The sequence below is a fragment of the Dryobates pubescens genome, chromosome 22, assembly GCF_014839835.1.
Source record: "Dryobates pubescens isolate bDryPub1 chromosome 22, bDryPub1.pri, whole genome shotgun sequence".
In the NCBI taxonomy this organism is placed as follows: domain Eukaryota; kingdom Metazoa; phylum Chordata; class Aves; order Piciformes; family Picidae; genus Dryobates; species Dryobates pubescens.
The window spans coordinates 15,721,198-15,743,850 of record NC_071633.1 but is presented as its reverse complement, the minus strand read 5'-3'; the positions used below and the strand labels follow the sequence as shown (position 1 = coordinate 15,743,850).

The 22,653-nt window shown below is 45.5% G+C and overlaps 1 protein-coding gene across 1 annotated transcript in view; it reads right to left on the bottom strand.

Moving 5' to 3' along the window:
- PTPRJ (protein tyrosine phosphatase receptor type J) overlaps positions 1–22,653 on the bottom strand; it is a 66,898-nt gene that overhangs the window by 6,193 nt on the left and 38,052 nt on the right. Inside the window, exons 2-17 of the mRNA XM_054171702.1 lie at positions 13,522–13,540; positions 12,173–12,334; positions 11,052–11,315; positions 10,333–10,599; positions 9,767–10,033; positions 9,054–9,320; positions 7,872–8,138; positions 7,153–7,419; positions 6,452–6,718; positions 5,343–5,633; positions 4,636–4,767; positions 3,165–3,375; positions 2,900–3,018; positions 2,147–2,234; positions 1,076–1,117; positions 89–176 (exon numbers count right to left, since the gene is read on the bottom strand). Of these exons, the coding sequence (XP_054027677.1) occupies positions 89–176; positions 1,076–1,117; positions 2,147–2,234; positions 2,900–3,018; positions 3,165–3,375; positions 4,636–4,767; positions 5,343–5,633; positions 6,452–6,718; positions 7,153–7,419; positions 7,872–8,138; positions 9,054–9,320; positions 9,767–10,033; positions 10,333–10,599; positions 11,052–11,315; positions 12,173–12,334; positions 13,522–13,540 (3,018 nt within the window). The remainder of the gene's footprint in view (positions 1–88; positions 177–1,075; positions 1,118–2,146; positions 2,235–2,899; positions 3,019–3,164; positions 3,376–4,635; positions 4,768–5,342; positions 5,634–6,451; positions 6,719–7,152; positions 7,420–7,871; positions 8,139–9,053; positions 9,321–9,766; positions 10,034–10,332; positions 10,600–11,051; positions 11,316–12,172; positions 12,335–13,521; positions 13,541–22,653) is intronic.

Below are 22,653 nucleotides of genomic sequence, written 5' to 3'. Positions count from 1 at the left end.
CAGTAAGCCTCAGGTATGCTCCATGGGAAAGCTAATTTGCATTCCCCAAAACCTTTGTCATCAAGCTCTCTCCACTGAGGGCACATACCTCATACTCTTCAGCAAACCCACAGTTGGAGTCAGCTTGCTGCTTCTTAAAGTAGGACTCAAAGTTCTCCACTTTAATCAGTTTTGATCTAAAAATGAAAAAAGCCATGTGTTGGTAATTTATTAGGTAAATAACCCATTAATTCAGTTAATGTGTTAGAAAGTGTGCTTTACTTACTTCTTGATTCTTCAGGGGAGGGTGAGGGGAAGAAAAAAAGGTTGATTAGACACATGCAGCTGCATTTTTCACTATGTGAATACAAGAATGAAAGCATGACTGTTAGTAGCAGCCACAAAACTGCATTTACAGGGGAAGGGTATCAAGTACAGCATTTAACTGATTCGTTAAACCAAGGAGAGAACAGCACATCCTTTGGGAGGAGAACATCACAGAAGGTCTCAGTCAGCCCCTTATGTGCTCCCACCAGACAGGCCCCAGTCTTTGGTGTATTTTATGTCAACTATCAAAGCATCCCCAGGTGGGATTTCATGGGATGCTCCGGCCACACCTTTCCATAAGCAGGGAAATCAGTGCAAGAGCAAAGAAGGTGATTCAAGTGCACTGCCTGTGACTTCCAATTTATTGGCCAGCTTTAACAATCTCAACATTACCTGAATTAATGGCTCAGCACAAAGTACTGGAAAATCCAGGCCCTGGTGCAGAATTTTGCCTGTGTGCACTTTATCAGCAATTTAGATGTGCACAGAAGCCTGTATTTCATTCAGCCATCCTGTTTTCTAAATCACATGGAGCATTTCTGTGTCTAATAGCAATTCACGAAGCAAGCCCTCAAATCCCTGCAGCAGCTCTAGAAGCCTTGATCAATGTGGTTATTTTTAGTCTGCAGGCTGGAGAATTTCAATTCCATGAGGAATTAACACTGTGAAATGCTATATAAAACTGCACAAAAAACAAGTATCAGGGTTCAGAGGAAGTTTGGCAAATATCACTTGAGCTCAGAAAATGTGTGAAAGGATATAGACTTACTTGATTGGAGAAAAGGACACTTCAGTATTCCTTTTATCTTTCCTATAAGGTGAAAGAAAACAACACAACAGGTTCACAGCAGAATGGAATACAAGTGAGACTTCTGATGACAGCTACTTCCTGTGCCTGTTCAGAACAAATTCCTTTTAAAGCATCTCAGTCTGTGCAACAAACCCTCCTGAGGGAAACTGCACACCTGGAGGAACAAAAATCCCTCATCCTGCATTCTGTGATATTGTGCAAGGGGACTGCTGCTGTTGGGAGCAGAGTGTAATGTCTGAACACAAAGCACTCAGCTTGGTGGAAGAATGTCTGGGAGATCTGCATCACCAGCTAACACCTCAGAACTGCCACTGAGCCCAGAATCCCTGCAGCAGGTGTTCAACAGGGATATATTGGTGGTACTGAAAGTGGTAGGTTCATGAAAATAAGTGTTCCCAGCTTGAGGGGAAGCTCTTTTCATCATTGTCCACAGCTATTGGACTCCCTGATAAAAACAGCAGCAGTTCATCAAGGGAACAAAGACAACTGGACTAAGGGCCCTACAGCTACTTTAGAAAGGATGTACCACACAATCAGAAGCAAGAAAAAGCCTTTGTGGACTCTTAAATCCCAGACTATTTGGAAAACCCTGGAAACTGAGACACCAGCTCAAACCCTAGGTAACTCATCACTTTCTGGAAAGCTCCAGAATAGAAGTTTCATGTGGTGGGCTATTAAGCAATTAAAAAGTGTGATTACTGGATAATGAAAAATAAACCCATCTAAGACAATTACATACAATAATTTGTGATGCTTGCTTACTTCTGACTGAGCTACTTCATCAGCATGCATCTTTTCAGAGGAGCTAAATAAACTAAATCTTAACTCTTCAGGTGGAAGAAAGCCATCTAAGTGATTAGCTACATCAATTCTAATCCATAACATACAAATAAGACTTTTCATAGAACATATTTTAAAGCATCATAACAGAGGTGTCTAGAACAGCAAAAGAGGGGTTTTTTTAGGAGCAAGACACAGAAGTGCAGTACTGGTGTTCCCCTTCACAACAGGTAACAATGAACACATTACCTTCTCCTTCTCCAGAATATGAAACCCCCAATAGCCACTACAGCAAATACACCTAAAAGGCATCCAATGACAGCTCCAGCAACGACACCTGGTAAAAGAGAACAAGTTCTACTCACTACTTATTTACCTCTTTGGCTGTGGTATAGCTTAGCATGCTAAAGGAGAACCCTGCAAGTGAGAGAGCACACTGCTCCACTGAACATCTTGTCTTTACTGTGTCCTGTGGCAGTAGAGCTATTGAAAGCTCATTAAGAATAATAAACCAAGGATGGTAAATTAATACAAATGTTAGGATTAAAGGAGCACTGTTTGCATTCCAATACACTTGCTTCTAATATTGGAAATTAAAGGATCACTGCTTGTGTTCCAATACACCTGCTTCTACATTGGGATTAAAGGAGCACTAATTGCAGTCCCATACACCCACTTCTAATTTGGCAGAACTGTTAGAACATCAGGTGGTTTTTGCTACTTGTTTCTGTACCCAAATCTTGTTGTGCTATCCAATCCCTTTTAACATGCCATGAGCAGCACAGCTTTTGGTAGAAGTCATACATGGGGAAAAAGAGGTCACCCCCAGAAGTAGCAAGGTATGAATTTAGAGATCAGTGTCACTGCAAAGCTAGTCAGAAAAACAACCCATCACAGAGAAACCAAGGGGTGTTTTGCTGTCATGGAACCTGCATAAGTGAGAAATCTCCATGCACTGTGTATGTGCCAAGCTGCCAGGCCTATATGTGCCATCTACTATACCTGGATCCTGTGGTAGGAAAACTGCCTCAGAACAGGGTGAAAAAGTCACATAACTGTCTTCTCCCACAATGATGCCTGACTCGGTAAAGGTTATATTAGTGAAACCTGCAACACTTGCCCTGTGGAGAAGAGAGAAGGAAATTAACCAAAGAAACGCAAACAACAGGTAAATGCATGGCTTGAACAGCCTCAGGCAAGGTGTGTTATCTCTTCATGAGATAGTCTTTTAGTGCAGCAAAACTAACCAGTGGTGCCAAACAACTACCTGTATGAATGAACTGGAATCAAGGGCCCGTTCTCATAGCCGTATGTTCTGTTCCCCTTGCCCACATCAACCACGGTTGTGCCGTTCCGGGAATGGAACGCAGGAGATTTTGTCTGCTCGGCACTGATGACGCATGCCACGTAGGCAACTGTTGTCTTCCTCTTGAAATCTTGGTATGTGTTGCTCAATTTAGACTCCAAAGACTCACAATCTTCGGGGACAAAAAAGAAACAAGGCTAGATGTCATCACCCACATTCTGTGTGCAAGAGATTGATGTTCAGATCTGCAATTCTGGGGCAGCTGAGCAGGAATGGGGAAAAGCAGTTTTCTGTACTGGTGTATTACACAGAGAGAGAGAGGTAGACAGGTATTTCTTGGGAATAGAATATAGAATAGAATTAACCAGGTTGGAAAAGACCTTTGAGATCATTGAGTCCAACCTATCACCCAACACCATCTAATCAACTAAACCATGGCACCAAGCACCCCATCCAGTCTCCTCCTAAACACCTCCAGTGATGGTGACTCCACCACCTCCCTGGGCAGCACATTCCAATGGCCAATCACTCTTTCTGTGAAGAACTTCTTCCTGACATCCAGCCTAAACCTCCCCTGGTTCAGCTTGAGACTGTGTCCTCTTGTTCTGGTGCTGGTTGCCTGGGAGAAGAGACCAACCCCCTCCTGGCTATTGTGCAGAAAAGCAAAGAAAGACCTACTGCTGCAAGACAAGTTTCTGGTGTTAAGACAAAGGATAAACACGAAAGTCAAATCCCACTTGAGGGAAACTACATCAGCTGCTTTGTTCTTCCAGTGCTCTGGCAAAAATGAAAAGAACTCAAACCTGCACTGCAGAAATAAGCTCCTTAATTTTATGACTTATCACTAGACATTCACAAATTCTCTGCTCTGATGCTTTCCCTGGTGTTCAACACCCCATGGCATGTAACACTGAGCATGCCCTTCAAGCCTTCCACCTGCACCCCATCTCTCTGTTAATAAAGTTTTAAAGCCAAATTAGAAGGACACCTCTTTTTTATTATTATTATTATTATTCTTTTTAAGCTCTTACTGCAGATATCTTCCAGCTAAAGAAGGAAGGGGAAGAAACAACCCCTATTCCAAAGCTGCTTAGTTTAGTAGCTCTGAAAATCATTCTTTGGGGAAAAAGGACACTACACAATTTTGTGGCAGGAATCACTGGCAAATCGAGATGGCAACAGCACAATGGCAACAGATATGAAACCCATACAAGAATAAACCAGGCTGTAAAAGGCTGAGTGAAAACCATGGCTTTCTGAAAAGCCTTTGCCTCAGGGGAGCAAGGTGTTTGCCTCATGATTTGTGAAAGGTGATTGAAAATAGTGAGTCAGCTCTTTCTTTGTTAATTTAACACTTATTTAGAGTTTCAAACATAATGGTGTCTGATAAATTGTTTCATATGGCTGCAAGAATAGTGTCACAACTTCTTACCTTGCCCTGTTGTGATCATGACTGCATAGGCTTTTAATGGTCCATTCACTGACTCAAAATCAGAGAATTCAACAGACAAGGAGTTGTGACTGACTGCCTTGACTACAGGATGTTCTTTTGGAGCAGGTGGGTCTATCAACAGAAATAAGAGTTTTCAGTACCTTAATGACTGATAAAGAAAAGTTTCTCAAACCAGAAAATGCTCTGGTAGTGTTCATATAATGCACATTTATTAAGCACCACATGAGACACTGCATAGAATCATAGAATCACAGAATAGTCCAGGCTGGAAGAGTCCTCCAAAGGTCATCCAGTCCAACCTCCCCACAGTCAGCAAGGACATCCTCAACTAGACCAGGTTGCCCAGGGCCTCATCAAGCCTTGCCTTGAATATCTCCAGGGAAGGAGCTTCAACCACCTCCGTGGGCAACCTGTTCCAGTGTTCCACTACCCTCATAGTGAAGAGCTTCTTCCTGATACCTAATCTAAGTCTGCCCTTCTCTAGTGTGAAGCCATTGCCCCTCATCCTGTCACTACAAGGCCTATGTAAACAGTCTTTTCTCCATCCTTCCTGCAGGCCCCCTTCATGAACCTAGTGTTTTATTTGTAGGCAGATAATGCACAGTACATCAATCTGGTGTTCTGCAATCATGAAGTTAATATTTTACTTCTACAGATATTTCCCATTCTCAAATTGTGAAGCTTACCAGTAATGCTTGTATTGCACACTGCATGCACTTCAGGGCTTACACCAGGACCATTTGAAAGAGTTACAATAGTAACATCATAGGTGCTGAAATAAGCCAAAGATGTGATGCTGAGGTTATTCTCTGAGCCTTCGCTCACGCAGAGCGAAGCATTTTCTTCTTTTACCAAGGAGTCCTCATATACTTTAATCATGAAGCCAGAATTGTTACCAAAAGGACATTTCCACTTCAGCATCAGGGAAGGTTGCTTGGCCACTGGTTCACATTGAAATGAATTCACTGAGGCAGGAACTGCACACACACAAAAAGAATAAGAAAAAAAAAGAGGAGTAAGAAATCAAGTACTGTGGTCACTGGAAAAAAAGGTCTGTTTAAGTTCTGTGTAAAACCACAGGATTCCTTCCATGTTTCAAAAGATGAAACCACTGCCTACAAGGCCTTCCTACCCCATTTAGCACACAGACCCTTTAGTGCTCTGTAAGTCCCCTGCAGACAGCATTACAGAGAAAACTTTGGTGGAGTATCCACTGAGATGAGCAAAGTTTTCAAAATACAGAACAACCTACACTGCACATCTTTAGAGCAGTACATAATTGATGCTAATTTCTATATAACTGCATAAAAGTCATATTAGCCAACACATAAGAAAAAGAGCATAAGCTCTGTGCAGTAAATGCACAGCAGCAGCCAGCTTTGCTCAAACTCAGGCAAAACAGGACAAAACGAAGGAAAGGACACAGCAGCATATATCGAAAGCAAAGGAGTAAAAAAGGTCATGGTGCCTAGCATGAGGAGTACCTGAGCCTTCTCCTCTCTGCTGATGAACTGAGCAGAGCAGTGTGGCCAAGAGCCACACACTACAGTGCTGCATACAACCCAGGTGCAGCCACAGGGCCTCTAAAGGGGGAAGTTCCCCAGGCACAATGCACTCCCTCCCAAAAAAGACCTGAGGGCCTCATCCACAAGGAAGGCAACAATTCCCCTACAGCACTAACATTGCTGAGGGCAGATAGACAGTGAAATAGAACAATATTGTATTTCTACCCTTGGGCAGGTAGGCAGCAAAATACAGCCCACCAGCAACAGGGCTGCAAAAAATAGTGACTTACTTGTGTACAGGTCCATGGACACTCCTTCACCTTCAGTCTGGCTGTCATTCACCCTTGCAAACACTGTGAAAGTGTACAGAGTCCCAGGGATTAACTCAGTGATTTCAGCTTCAGGGGCACTGGATGTCTGGTTCACACGAGAGGAGCCACTAACAACCTCTACCCTGTATGTGTAGGAGCTGGGATTGCTGTCAGTCACTGTCCATGTTAAGTTGACAGAAGTCTCACCAACATACTCTGCCCTGAGATCCTGGACTGGGCTGGGCCCTGTGAAAGACAAGACAACAGTGTGTCGACCTGCAAGAGCATCTGCTCACACACACAGACAGAAGAAACACTGGCACACCACTGCTTCACTCTCTTCACATCTCTCATTGTTGAGACTCCAGGAGCACCCCAGCATCATCCCCAGAAGCTCCTGGAAGTTTTTGCATGCCAAGAGCCACACACTACAGTGCTGCATACAACCCAGCTGCAGCCACAGGGCCTCTAAAGGGGGAAGTTCCCCTGGCACAATGCACTCCCTCCCAAAAAAGACCTGAGGGCCTCATCCACAAGGAAGGCAACAGTTCCCCTACAGCACTAACATTGCTGAGGGCAGATAGACAGTGAAATAGAACAATATTGTATTTCTACCCTTGGGCAGGTAGGCAGCAAAATACAGCCCACCAGCAACAGGGCTGCAAGAAATAGTGACTTACTTGTGTACAGGTCTATGGACACTCCTTCACCTTCAGTCTGGCTGTCATTCACCCCTGCAAACACTGTGAAAGTGTACAGTGTCCCAGGGATTAACTCAGTGATTTCAGCTTCAGGGGCACTGGATGTCTGGTTCACACGAGAGGAGCCACTAACAACCTCTATCCTGTATGTGTAGGAGCTGGGATTGCGGTCAGTCACTGTCCATGTTAAGTTGACAGAAGTCTCACCAACATACTCTGCCCTGAGATCCTGGACTGGGCTGGGCCCTGTGAAAGACAAGACAACAGTGTGTCGACCTGCAAGAACATCTGCTCACACACATGGACAGAAGGAACACAGGCACACCACTGCTTTACTCTCTTCACATCTCTCATTGTTGAGACTCCAGGAGCACCCCAGCATCATCCCCAGAGGCTGCTGGACGCTTTTGCATGCCAAGAGCCACACACTAGAGTGCTGCACGGAACCCAGCTACAGCCACAGGCCCTCTAAAGGGGGAAGTTCCCCTGGCACAATGCACTCCCTTCAAAATAAAGACCTGAGGGCCTCATCCACAAGGAAGGCAACAGTTCCCCTACAGCACTAACATTGCTGATGGCAGAGAGGCAGTGAAATAGAACAATACTGTATTTCTACCCCTGGGCAGGTAGGCAGAGCTCTGAGCTGCACAGCAAAACACAGGCCAGCAGGAAGAAGGCTGCAAGAAGTGGTGACTTACTTGTGTATAGGTCTATGGACACTCCTTCTCCTTCAATCTGAATGCCATTCACTGCTGCAAACACTGTGAAAGTGTACAATGTCCCAGGGAGTAATTCGGTGATTTCAGCTGGGGGGGCACTGAACGTCAGGTTCCTGTTAAAGGAGCCATTGACAACCTCTATCCTGTATGTGTAGGAGCTGAGATTGCGGTCAGCCGCTGTCCATGTTAAGTTGACAGAAGTCTCACCAACATACTCTGCCCTGAGATCCTGGACCGGGCTGGGCCCTGTGAAAGACAGGACAACAGTGTGTCGACCTGCAAGAACATCTGCTCACGTAGAAGGACAGAAGGAACACAGGCACACCACTGCTTCACTCTCTTCACATCTCTCATTGTACAGGCCTCCAGGAGGACCGCAGTGTCATCACTAGAGGCTCCTGGAGGCTTCTGCATCAATGGGGAGATACAAGAGAACTGAAGACACATCATTGTGAGTGGGATTCATTTCCCTTTGACACTGCAAAGCAGAAGCACAGATCACCACCATGCCAGTTCTTCCATGGCTTCCCTTAGGAATTCAGAAGTGTTGTCAGTAAAGACAGAGAACTGCAGGGGAAGGTGGGGAGAGGAGACAGTGGTGTATCTGTGCACAGCAAAACATAAGCAACATCAAATATCGCTGGAAAAGGAATAGAGGTGATGACCTGGGCACCCTGTTCTTTTGCCACTCTTCATGCCCTGATCTCACTCACTGAGACAAAAAGCTCGCTGACTAAGGCTCACTCTCTACCGTAGCCCACTGGTGGCCCTATGCCCCAAAGCACACATGTTCCCTGCAAACATCACGATTTCTCTCTGTGGAAGCCATTTCAACCAGGGTCTGAGGCCCTCATCCTTCATGAAGCAAAGGCAGAAAAACTGCCCACATAAATCCTAGGCCAGGAAGGCAGATTCTGGGGAAGAGTTCCTTCATTTTACCACAGACTTTGGTGACCACATTCAACAACTGCTGGTTTGGAGAGGGCTTGTTTTACTTTACTTTTAAAAAGAAGGCTGTCTTAGCACACAAGCACCTCTGCAGGCAGGCAAAGCACAGCACTTCTGCCTGCAAGACTTTCCATTTTCAATCCTTAGGCAGGTAGGCAAAATACAGCAAAACATAGGCCAGCAGGAAGAAGGCTGTAAAATATGGTGACTTACTTGTGTACAGGTCTATGGACACTCCTTTTCCTTCAGTCTGGCTGTCATTCACAGCTGCAAACACCGTGAAAGTGTACAGTGTCACAGGGACTAACTCAGTGATTTCAGCTTCAGGGGCACTGAAAATCAGGTTCCTGTTAAAGGAGCCATTGACAACCTCTATCCTGTATGTGTAGGAGCTGGGATTGCTGGCAGTCACTGTCCATGTTAAGTTGACAGAAGTCTCACCAACATACTCTGCCCTGAGATCCTGGACTGGGCTGGGCCCTGTGAAAGACAAGACAACAGTGTGTCGAGCTGCAAGAACATCTGCTCACACACACGGACAGAAGAAACACAGGCACACCACTGCTTCACTCTCTTCACATCTCTCATTGTCGAGACTCCAGGAGCACCCCAGCATCATCCCCAGAGGCTCCTGGAAGCTTTTGCATGCCAAGAGCCACACACTAGAGTGCTGCACAGAACCCAGCCACAGGCCCTCTAAAGCGGGAAGTTCCCCTGGCACAATGCACTCCCTTCAAAATAAAGACCTGAGGGCCTCATCCACAAGGAAGGCAACAGTTCCCCTACAGCACTAACATTGCTGATGGCAGAGAGGCAGTGAAATAGAACAATATTGTATTTCTACCCTTGGGCAGGTAGGCAGAGCTCTGAGCTGCACAGCAAAACACAGGCCAACAGGAAGAAGGCTGTAAAATATGGTGACTTACTTGTATACAGGTCCATGGACACTCCTTCACCTTCAGTCTGGCTGTCATTCACTGCTGCAAACACTGTGAAAGTGTACAATGTCCCAGGGAGTAACTCGGTGATTTCAGCTGGGGGGGCACTGAACGTCAGGTTCCTGTTAAAGGAGCCATTGACAACCTCTATCCTGTATGTGTAGGAGCTGAGATTGCGGTCAGTCACTGTCCATGTTAAGTTGACAGAAGTCTCACCAACATACTCTGCCCTGAGATCCTGGACCGGGCTGGGCCCTGTGAAAGACAAGACAACAGTGTGTCGACCTGCAAGAACATCTGCTCACACACATGGACAGAAGAAACACAGGCACACCACTGCTGCACTCTCTTCACATTTCTCACTGTTGAGACTCCAGGAGCACCCCAGCATGATCACTAGAGGCTCTTGGAGGCTTCTGCATCAATGGAGAGATACAAGAGAACTGAAGACACATCACCGTGAGTGGGATTCCTTTCCCTTTGACACTCCAAACCAGAAGCATAGATCACCACCATGCTCAGCAGGATGAAGGCTGTAAAAAATGACGACTTACTTGTGTACAGGTCTATGGACACTCCTTCTCCTTCAGTCTGGCTGTCATTCACAGCTGCAAACACTGTGAAAGTGTACAATGTCCCAGGGAGTAACTCGGTGATTTCAGCTGGGGGGGCACTGAACGTCAGGTTCCTGTTAAAGGAGCCATTGACAACCTCTATCCTGTATGTGTAGGAGCTGGGATTGAGGTCAGCCGCTGTCCATGTTAAGTTGACAGATGTGTCTCCAACATACTCTGCCCTGAGATCCTGGACCAGGCTGGGCCCTGTGAAAGACAAGACAACAGTGTGTCGACCTGCAAGAACATCTGCTCACACACATGGACAGAAGGAACACAGGCACACCACTGCTTTACTCTCTTCACATCTCTCATTGTTCAGGCTCCAGGAGCACCCCGGCATCATTCTCAGAGGCTCCTGGAAGCTTTTGCATGCCAAGAGCCACACACTAGAGTGCTGCACAGAACCCAGCCACAGCCACAGGCCCTCTAAAGCGGGAAGTTCCCCTGGCACAATGCACTCCCTTCAAAATAAAGACCTGAGGGCCTCATCCACAAGGAAGGCAACAGTTCCCCTACAGCACTAACATTGCTGATGGCAGAGAGGCAGTGAAATAGAACAATATTGTATTTCTACCCTTGGGCAGGTAGGCAGAGCTCTGAGCTGCACAGCAAAACACAGGCCAGCAGGAAGAAGGCTGTAAAGTATGGTGACTTACTTGTGTACAGGTCTATGGACACTCCTCCTTCAGTCTGGCTGTCATTCACTGCTGCAAACACTGTGAAAGTGTACAATGTCCCAGGGAGTAACTCGGTGATTTCAGCTGGGGGGGCACTGAACGTCAGGTTCCTGTTAAAGGAGCCATTGACAACCTCTATCCTGTATGTGTAGGAGCTGGGATTGAGGTCAGCCGCTGTCCATGTTAAGTTGACAGATGTGTCTCCAACATACTCTGCCCTGAGATCCTGGACCAGGCTGGGCCCTGTGAAAGACAAGACAACAGTGTGTCGACCTGCAAGAGCATCTGCTCACACACATGGACAGAAGGAACACAGGCACACCGCTGCTGCACTCTTCACATCAGTCATTGTTGAGACTCCAGGAGCACCCCAGCATCATCACCAGAGGCTCCTGGAGACTTTTGCATCACTGTGCAGCTAAGAGAGAACTAAAATCCCACTGTGAGTGGGATTAATCTCCAAGAGACAAGGATGGAGGAGAACATGGAGATGGAAGATAATTAAAACCAAAACAAAGCCACTAGGGCTGTTTCTGCTGCACACTAACATCCCATCGTTTGCAAATAGCTCAGATCAGGCTCCAGGACTGAAGTATCACAGCTATACGCAACAGTATTGAAGCATAACCTTCACGTAGGTAGCAGAGCTCTGTGCTGCACAGCAAAATACAACCCAGCAGGTACAGGGCTACAAGAAATGGTGACTTACTTGTGTACAGCTGTATGGACGCATTTTGTCCTATCTGATCACCATCTGTTACTGCAAACACTGTGAAAGTGTACAACCCTCTGTACTGGGCAGAGTACTTCAGCTGTACTCTTGTCACCTGGAAAGCCGTAATTAGCAGGGAAGGCAGCTCGAGTCCAACAGTGATAAAAGTCACGGCCACACACAGGCCTCATGCTCAAGGCCACAGCATTGAACTGTGCAGTTACAACTCCCCAGCTCATTCCCTACTCCAGTAAAGCAGCTGGATTCACATGAGCCCTGCAATGCTCTTTGCACTCTGGACTAGGGTTTGGGCTTAAAGTGCTAACGCAGTACAAATGCATAAAATGCCCTGAAGATTACTGTCCCAGTCACATTCCAAACCACTTACCTATTAGGTTGTCCAGATCACTTATTGCCCCATCAGACAGAGCTCTGGTCCATCTTCCACCTCCAGAGGCTTTGATCCCACTTAGAGAGTTTACTGCTAAACTATCATTACTACTGGTTCCTGTTTCTGCAGTTACATTTTTTGAGCTGCAATCTTCAGTGCCTGAAAGACAGAACACAAAGGCAGTAAGCATCTTTACAAGACTCCTGGGTTTCCCATTTGCACAAGTGCAGTCATTTACAGATACCACACACAGACCCCAAGTCCCTTCTGTATTCTCAGCTCATTCTCCCACAGAGATTTCACTTCACAGTTCCTGGGCTTACCGCTTTTAACTGCTGTGAGTTTCTGCCTCATGACAGCTCCTCATCTCGACAAGTACAGCAGTTACAATCCTCACTTCAGAAAATCCTTAAAGCATCACTTTGGGCTCATTTCTTGTTTTGGGGTATGTTTGTTTTCTCTTGCCTTTTAAGTATATTTCCCAGTCTTTCTAAGCACATGATTTTACCAGAACTCTTTACAAACTGAAAAGCAAAAAGACTGAGTGCACATGGATAGCTTTAAATACCCTGATCTTTAAATATCCTTGAATGCACTGCAGGAATTACAGTAGAAACAGCATCTGAAATTGTGGCTGTTTAGGCTGGCTGCCTCCAAAAAAAGAAGCCCCAGACTTGAGACCTCCAGTGTCTATAGAGTGTCCAGCCCAGTGGGTGGACAAAGGAAAAAGTTTATTTCTGCCCATAAATCCTGCACCCTTATAAATCTGGCTGCAAAGTGATTGTCTTTCTCTTTCTCCCCTCTCTGCTCCCATGGGAGAGAGACACTCTCTTAACTGGTAATAATGGGGGATATATCAGAGGCCTCTTTGGTCTGAGTAACCTTTTTTCCACCTGCACAATCCTGGCCTGTTTAGGCCTAATGCCAGGGTAAAAAGGGGGTGCGGGTGGGGCAGTTCTGGCCTGGCCAGCCTGAAACCACCCTAGCAACAGGGGGGAAAGAGCGAGCCCTGGGGTTTTGGGTGAACCCCTTGTGGGGAGAAGGGAAGTGTTGGGTTTTTTGGTCTGGTGTAAAGGAACTTTGCTATGCTCACCACTATGCTTTGTGGGGTTTGGTAGTATATGAATTGCTTTTCCATTTAAGCTTTCCATTACTATCCACTTCATTTGTGTGTTACTCTTTTGCCCCTTTTGAAGCAACACAGCAATCTGTCCTGCTCTAAACTAGGACAACTGTAAACTGGCCTATTTCCAAAGAGTCTTTTCAGGAAACTGGGGGTTCCTTCTTCAAAGAAATTACACTGGTGAGAGTTGCATTTTAAAACTGAGCAACAGAATGATACTTACAGGCAGTTGTACATCTGACCTGGGAAGACAAAAAGGAAGAACAGGAGTTAAAACTTTAGAACTATCAGAAGCTCAAGTAAAATAAGGACTGGTTTAATTAGCACACAGATGGGGGAAATCAGTTTAAAAAAAAATAATTAAAAAAAAAAAAAATTAAAATCCCACTTTTCAACCTGCAAAAGATACACCAGAAAACTTACAGTCAGAAAAGTAACAGGAAAAAAAGTGTTACAGGAAAAAAAACCCCAACCAACCATGCCTGGTAAAATGGTAGTTTCCAGCTTCTTTTTTATTTCTCTCTATACCAGGTTATTTTGTCACCAAACCAGTTTGCAGGAGGCATGCTGATTATTTGGCTCACATCAATTTAAATCCCCAATCCTCCAAGATCTTAGTCAAAAAAAGCCAAGACACTTCAGTCAATGCCTTCAACACCATCCCACAAAACACAGCAGATGTGAATTAGGTCTTTTTATATGCATACGAATTTTTGCTCTCCTCCTTTTGCTCTGTAAACCTCTCTATTACTTCTCACAAAAGAGTATTTTGCATTTTCTGAACTAAAACCTCAGTGCAGTCAATGTTCAGAACACTCAGGACTGTACTTGGGGAGCTGGCTGATGTATTTGCACATATCCATGAAGAATCAGCTGCTCTGCTCGCACTGCTTACAAACACACCACAATTTTGCTCTGAAAGTGCTTCTGAGTCTTTGAACTTCGTGCTTTAACTTCCTAATAAGCCTTTTCCCCTCCCTTAGTGTGCAACCCAGCCCCCGTCGAAGAGTTTGCTCATCTCCCTGCAGGCGGCAGCACAAAATGCTGCTGAGGGAGAGACCGAAAGGCTGTAGGCGCTGGAGAGGAAACCCTGATTTCCTGGGACTGGTCGCTGCCAACCGACTGTGGCAGCCGCTTTTGTCATGTAACAGACTGCTGCAGCAGTTATCCCAAGGATTAAATACTATTCACCTTGCAAAGCTACACCTGACAAGGCAAACCCAGACACGCAGAGATCGGTGTTCCCCAGACAGTCAGCTCCCCAGCACCGTATTGCAGATCCACAAGTCTCAGTGCCTTGGGCCAGGGAGGCTTGCAGCTGTGGGAGGTTGTGTCCATGAACCTCTGGGTCTGGTCTGGCATCCTGCTGGGTGCAGTCAGAGTCAGTCCCTGGCCCCAGCAGCTCTACCATCACCTGCAGAAGGGCTGATCTTTTGGTTGGCCTCATGCTGTGCTGTTCCTGGAAAACCCAGCTCACTTTTATGGCTGTTGGAGCTTTACCCGTACAAAGCACCAAGCCTGCTGATTGCAGAGTGCTGGCACACTTATCTAAGCACTTGAAGTTGTGTCATTTTCTCTTTCCACCATCTTTTCTTAGAGAGTTTCTTAGCTGTTTCTGCAATTCCACAAGCTAACTCAAAATAAGGAGCTATATCCCAACAACCCAATACAAATCCTGAAGCCCAAATCATTCATCCCACAGCTTCTACGTTGCTGGTGTCACAAGCAGCTCCATCAGCAGTAGCCCCCTGCAAGACAACATAGCAGGCACAGCCTCAAAAAGTAGTCAGAAGATATCACTAAATCTCATTCTTTATATGAGAGACTACAAAAAGCACTCTCCACAAACATGAGGCAAGCCACCTGGCTAGAAGCAGCACTATAAGCAAGCCCTCTAGCTTTACAGTCAGGAGAAATGCAGCAGAAGCAAGCTGCAGGTGGAGCGACCCCCTTCCAGCCTGGGATGATTTCAGTGCCACAGCAGGAAGAGTCTGGGCACACTCTTAAGAACTAATGCCTGGTCTTCTCTAGTGGTACTGAAAACTCAGCATGTGAAGAACATGCAGGAGTTCTGCATGCAAGCATGAGGCTCCTCCTCAACATTACTGAACATTTGAGAGCCCAGCCGCACTGCAAGGCTGTTAGGAAGTGAGAAAATAATTGCATGCAGCCAGGTCAAGAACCCTTCTGTATTCTTTCACAAAGAAGTATCCAAGGAAAAAGAAACTACAAAGGAAAAAGCATCTCTTGAGACAGGAAAACACTGCCATGCAGGGTTCAGAGTGGAAGTGCTAAGCCATGTGGAAACAGCTGCTGAGTGATGAGCAAGAGGTGAGACTCGCTGGAAAGCACAGCGATCTGAAAGTAAAGCCAGGCAGGCACTATGCTTATTAAGAAAGGGAAACTGCAAAAAGAACAAAGACAACAACAAGTAACACCACAGGACTAACTCACAGGGATTTCTGCAGCCCTACAGACTAAACAGCAAAAGCCTGACATTACCCACAACCTGCCCTAGAGTTGCTTTCCCTTCTGTGAAACTGCCTGAAGACGAAGAAGTTTCTCCTCTGCTTCTCTCCAGAGTTTGAGCTCAGGGGCATGGCATCCTTCCTGAACCACAGATATCATATGATAGAAACAGCTACACTGCTGTGTCCCTCTGCTTCTCATCTCCCTGTCTGCTCCCTGCCATCTCAAAGCAGCAGCATATTGACTCCTGTTTTACCCCCAGCTACAGCAATCTGATCCAACAGCAAGTTATCCCCAAGGTGCTGGAAGCTTGGCTGCAGTGTCACACGTGGGGTTTGGTAACGATGCTCAAACTACAAAAGGGAAGTTACGCTGAAAGTTCTGTCACTTGATGAGCAGCTTCCCATCGCTTCCCTCGCTTTTGTTTACCACACACTTTGGCAGTACCCCCCTGCAATACCCCTCTGGCCTTCCAGAGCCCTGTGTGCAAACCAAACTCAGAAAATAGTCCCCTGTCAGCAGCAGACCTCCTCCAGAAACCCCAAACCACAGAGAACAAATGATCCCATTCCCAAGCCTCAGGCTGACTCAGTCATTCCATGCTGTATCTTTCAACACAAGCCATGAACTGCACTGTTCCCTGGTCCTGTGTTATCACCTAATGGAGCTATTTATACAAAACAGTTGTTATTTCAGAGGGTATTTGTGCCAAACACCTGATTCTCCTTGTATTTGCATCCAATATACCAGGAGCCCTGCCATCTCTGCTTTCTTTTTGATAGCACAAATCTGTATCATTCATCTACAGAGCTGAAACTTAGAGCAGGGGTGGAACATCCCTCCTCAAGGAAACAAAAGATGGCAAAATGCTAAACACTGAACATTTCAGCTGAACAACAGGAGAGATGTGTATACAGGAACTCATCACTGTCATCAGCTATGGCAAATGAACCTTTTCACGTGTCACAGCCACAGGTGGAGCCTGATCAAAGGCTGTCTGCTCCAGAGGAGCTGGAGAATTCATCTGCAATCACACAAGGCCAGTCCCAAGCTCCGTACAGGTGCAGTTTATTATTGAGCAGGAGCTGGTGGTGCCTAATAGAGGTGGGATTCAGCTCCTCCCTCAAGTATACTAATTGAGAAATTATTAGTCCCACAAGGGATTTTATTGAGGAAGAAATAAGATGTGCTGCAGAAAAACGTCTCCAAAAGCACTAAGTGGCTGAAAAGCCCAAGTGCCACTGATAATAAGATTTAGACTGAGACACTCTCAGAAGCAGGATTTAAAACAGGTCTGCTCTACACATGCAGGAAGCCACAGGAACTGGTCAGCAGTGGGGAAGACATCAGTGCTTCCCCTTCTGCTAGCTGGGAGACTTCAGATCAGCTTGGATCTGCTGCCAGATAGCACTCGCTAATGGAGTTAGGGCTCCTGCCCCAGGGGAAAAACCCTTGTCGACAGCAGCCCACCTGTCTGGGCTGCTCCAGTTTCCAAAACAAACAACGTGGTTTGGTTCATGTAAATACAAGGTTATGAGGCTGGCTGAACAGTCAAAGTGAGCAAACCCAAAACCAAAAAAACCCCTTAGCCACAAATCCTTTCTGAGAACACTACTTGAGGCTGCTGCTTGCTATTTCTTGTGGGCTCACCAGTGTGTGCCTTGTGACTCAGATGCAAAAAGCCAGGAAATTAATCACACCCCTCCCAAAGTTTTCACCTTCAGATCTCTTCTGCACCCACCCATCCTCTTAGATTTGGAGAAACTCCACAGAAATACTACAAAGCAATCACAGCGGTCTCCAAATTCTTCTCTTAATGCCCTATCACAAAAGCAACAGCATACTCAAAATCACTGCCCCAGTAACCCTGCTCTCACTTCCTTCTATGCCCACCTACCATTAGTTGTCCCAAATCTATGGGTGTTAGGGCAAGACACCACACTGCAACCACCAGGATGGTTTGGAGACTCCAGGCACCAGCCACCACCTCTCAGCCAGCAAACATTAACCAGTCAAGATGCTGTAGCTCCGCCACTTGTAACCCACTCTGCCACCTCTGGTATCTCCTCACACTTGGCACAGGTCTATTCACAAAGCATTCTCAATGAAATGTTTTATTCAAGGTCCCATAAAGTAAGTATAAATTAAACCTTGGAATGCCACTGGGAAGCCCCACAGTAACAGAAGTGGGATTGCCCAGGTGTTGCATCTGCAGCCTGGCAGAGCTTTCCCACACCTGCTGAATTTTGAGGACCTATGAGGCCCTGACTGCTGTTCTAGCTGGAGACATACCCTTACTGCACTGGGAGTGTGGAACTGGAATTCGCATCTTAGGAGGTTTGAAGTGAAAAAATGATCACACCAGAAAATGAGCTGAAGTATACCAGTGTCACAGCTTACCTTATGTTCCTGGTTTCTTCCTAAAATGGCCCATCCTCAATTGCAAAGCATTTCCCATTTTGCTGTTACACTACCATAAAATGCACAGAAACTCAGCTGTGTCGGGCCAAGACAAGTGTTCTCCCTTGTGCTCCTTGTAAGAAAGGACAAAAGCCAATGCAGATGAAGTTGGTAGATTCACTCCAAGCTACACTGGCAGTTCAAACACCAACTTCAATGGCGCTTATGAATACTCAGCCCTCCTGGATCAGCTCCTTACTACTTGAAGGAGGAAACAGTCAACAGGAGGCTTAAGTCAGAAGCTAACATTTAATTATGCTACACAGCTTCATTGGAGATTGATTACTTTCTGGATTTGGTGCTAGGGTTTGGCTGTGGTTTTATTGAACTTCCCAGTGTATATTTATTCTGCTGAGTTTATTTTAACTGTAAGCCACAACAGAGTTTTTGATTCAAATTAACTCTAGATGATGTCAATAATATGCCACATTCATTTCCAACCAAAGACAGAAAATACTCTGTGGCAAGTGTCAGCTCTATATGTTTCCCCCCTGGTATCTTAGGAAGGCACTCATGGCCTATCCACAGAAAACCATTTCACAGAACATTTGGTTTATCCTGGGCAGGGGAAAGATTTCATTTGAGAAGCAGTGCACCCTTTCTACAAGATCTTTGGAGTCTTTTAGGGGTTTTTTAACCCTGAATGAGCAGCTCTGCTAATGAGACTGCATGGGAGCAGACAGAGATGCAGAATCCAGTGGAAACAAATGCAAGCTGATGTTTGTTATTAACTGGGTAGGGCTGGACCCTCTCAGGACACCAAGTTGTATTAGGAAGCTATGCAAAACCCTAAAGCAGTTGGCAGCCATACCCAACTGTGCACAGGCTATTTTGAGCTATTCTGCAGTTATGTGAAAGAGGAAAGACTATTTCCAATTTGCATGTATTTATATTTCACCCCTGACATTTCTAAAGTCTCTCTTCCCCTGAAGCAAGTTTTTCTCCAAAGAAGGACCCAATATAGCTTTTTTTTCACTGGCTTTTATGAAAACAGATGAGAAGATTCTGGTTTATGCAGCACCTCCAGTGAACTAAAAAAAGTTGTGGAAGACAAAGCATTGTAGGAAAGCCAAGGTGAAACACCAAATGGAAATTTCTGGTGAATTATACAGGAAAAAGTTCTTTTTTCTCCTGACTTTTCTTCCAATTTTACCTGTAAATGCTTCTCAGACAGCTAGCCTAGGAAGGAGGAGTTTTCTGAGCAACATACCAAAATGAAAGAAGAAAAAACCCTAAGACCTCAACTCAATTCTACCTCCTGGATCTATTTTCCCCTTCTCCAGTCCTACTTTCAAGAACAAATCTCCTGGCTAAGTTTTCCTGTGGTTTGGTACAAGGAAACAACTCAACTACCTGAATACATACAAAACAAACAGGCAACAGAAATACTTAAGACAGAGCAATACAAATCTTGGTAGGAAATGGGCTGACAATAGGCCCAGACTCCAAACACAACTGCAGCACAACTCTCATCATTGCACCTAGGAAGCACTATTAGACTTCTTCCCAACAGCTTTCAGATCAAACAATTTAAAGCTTCTCCAGGCAACCCAGTAGCTGTTCTGTTTCCTCCAGACCTCCTGGTCCTGCAAACCACCTCCCAGTTCAGCAGCATGTCTCCAAGCACCCTGCAATCTTCCAGCTGAGAAAACAGAAAAACCCCTTCGTCCTGGAGAAATGCTGAGAAGTTTCAATGAGTTTAAATTATTCACATAACCTAGCAAGTCCTACATGAAATGTCTCTTCAGGGGTGGTCCTGCTGAAGGAGCTTACAAAGAGAACAGAGTGCTTATTTGACAATGGCAATGAGTAATATTCAAAACAACTACTTACTAACCCCCAAACTGATATCCTGCTTGAGCTGCACCTCATACCCACATCAGCTGAACTGCAGCTGGGTGTGTAAGAAGCAATGCCTGACCCCAAACCCCTCCTCTTTTAGTAAGAATTTTCAGTGGACATGGCCAGTCTCTTTCTTCCAAAACTAAGAAAGCATCAATCTTTATTTTATGTGGACAAGGCACATTCCTGCCTGTAGCCTAACAGCACTGGGGTTTTTTTTTAACACTGTGAGTCATTACTTGGGCACACCCTGGAAAGAGAAGGATACAATAAAAAAGAGTGAAAAAAAAAAATTTAAAGGAATTAAAAAAAAAGAAAAAGGCAGAAAAACCTCCAAATCCCCCTGTGGCAATGCCACAATGCTAACTGTCCCCAGATCAGCAGGGCTGGCCACCCAGGCAACGTGGAAAATGTACCCCAGAGCCAGCAGCTGCCCGATCCTTGCAGCAGAGTCATGAAAATGAGGAGTACTTCCTGACAGGGCTCTGTGTCAGAGCTGCATAGCTGAGAGTGACAGAGGCTCTCAAGTTTCTCTTATCACAAGCAGATTTCACTTTCCTGAGCCAGACAATTTAGACTCTCCACAGTCTTTGCCCAGGAAAGTGTTAAAAGACACTTCCCAAAGAGAACGACATTGAGTTGTGTTTGGATTGAGAGTTTCCCCAAGTAAAACTAGCTGCAAAGGGATTCTGAAGTTTACACAAAACCTCAAATACATCAAGAAAGATACTTTGTATTGAAAATAAAGACTGAATTTTTGATCTATGACACCCTGTCTGGGGGCCCACGAGAGTCTTCAGTTTGCTCACACAGAGCTCAAAACTGTCCTAGACAGAAAATCCTTTTTTAACATGGCAGTCGTGATGCTGGTACATGAAGGGCTTGTTGTTTCCTGCCTCACTTCTATACTTTCCACAGAACAGTTAATCTTTTTGCCCTTACCAGGGTCCTGAAAACCTCCTAATTTAAAAAGCAATGAGGTGTGCAGCTGGGAGAAACCAGCCTGTGACCACTGCCCGACATGGAGACCTCTCAAGGCTAACCTTCATCTCCTCCTTCACGCTCTGTTACTGTTTATTATCATTTATTTATGCTCCTTCAGCACGTTCAGTTCTAACTCCATGTGCAATGCTCCACTGGAATTCGAATAAATTATCTGCATGGCACTGCCCTTGCCCCACCGCTGGGTAAAGGAGGGAGGAAAGCAATCCTTGCTCACTAGCCCCAGAGCACCTCGCTTTGGTAATGCAGCCCTGAGACCACTAGAGGCCCCAACAAAACCATCCAACTTCAGCCCCAGCGACTAACAGCGGCGAAATACACCTAAATTCCCATAAAAGTTGACATATTCTGGAAAGTACAAGGCTCAGGATGACCATGCTAGAGCATAAAGCATGGATGCAGATGTAAATGCTGGCTCCAGATGCAGATGATGGGAGCTAGTGACACCATGCCCAGCTGGCTAAGGCGGGCTCGCTGCATCTGAAGCATCACAAACCTGTCATGAGAGAAGTCATTTCATACAATAGATTACTGGATGGACCTTAGAATTTCTTCAAGGCATTTATCTACTACACCAGCTGCACTGTTTTGTATTGAAGCTGCATTTTCCCACAGGCCATAAAAGCAAAGTAGCATTTGATCAACTGCTCCAAAATATACAGCAAAAAATGTGATTTCAAACCTTCCCCAACTCTAAAGTCAGTCAGATCTGGCTGATCTACAAGAATCAGATTATCAAAACCACAAACAATCTGATTAAACAATGTTTCTCCATATGCTGTTTTCACATGCAGCACCATAGGGCTGGGGGACACCCTTGAGGTTTGCCTGCAACTTTCAGCCCATTTAATCCTTTAATGAATTTCAACTGTAGCAAAAGACAAGTAGACTGCAAACGCTCAAAACATGTAGTAGTACTCCTGGGAGGGAACAAAAGATCTCATTGTACAGCTCCAGTAAGTTCATCTAGGGCTCTGGTAGAGCCTCTCTTTTCCTCCGCTTTGAACAGAAGCTGAATAGAAACAGGACTGAGAATTGGCTCTGCCATCGCCCCAGCACCAGGCTCGCCTCTATGAATACACTGAGGCTGCATGAGAAGTTATTCACTGACAACAACATGGGCTCTCTCTCACTTCCCACTCAATAGGCATGTCTATCAAAGGTCAACTTCATGGCCATCTGGGAGGACTGGCTATGGTAGAAATAGGCTGGATGATGCAGGGTCAAAACTGGAGATCAAACTGACACTGTAGCCTGACCAGCTGCAAACTTCTCATTCTAGAAATATAATACCCATGGCTTCTTTCTCCTTCCAAGAGACCCACAGGACCTCCTGCTGATCTGCATGTTCGGCTTAGCTCTGACACAGATCACATCACCAGCAGCTCACTTTGGACTCTTGTATTTCAGAGGAAGATTTGTTTACGTGATTTGTTGTGAGTCTCAAAACACGTTCATTTCAAATAAACGGCATCCTGTATCACTGGGCGGTGTTTGCTTAGCCTTGAAAGAAGAAACAGAGGAAGCTTTTAAAACTAAAGGGTCAATTTCCACAACATTGTGGTCATTGCTCACTTTGAGC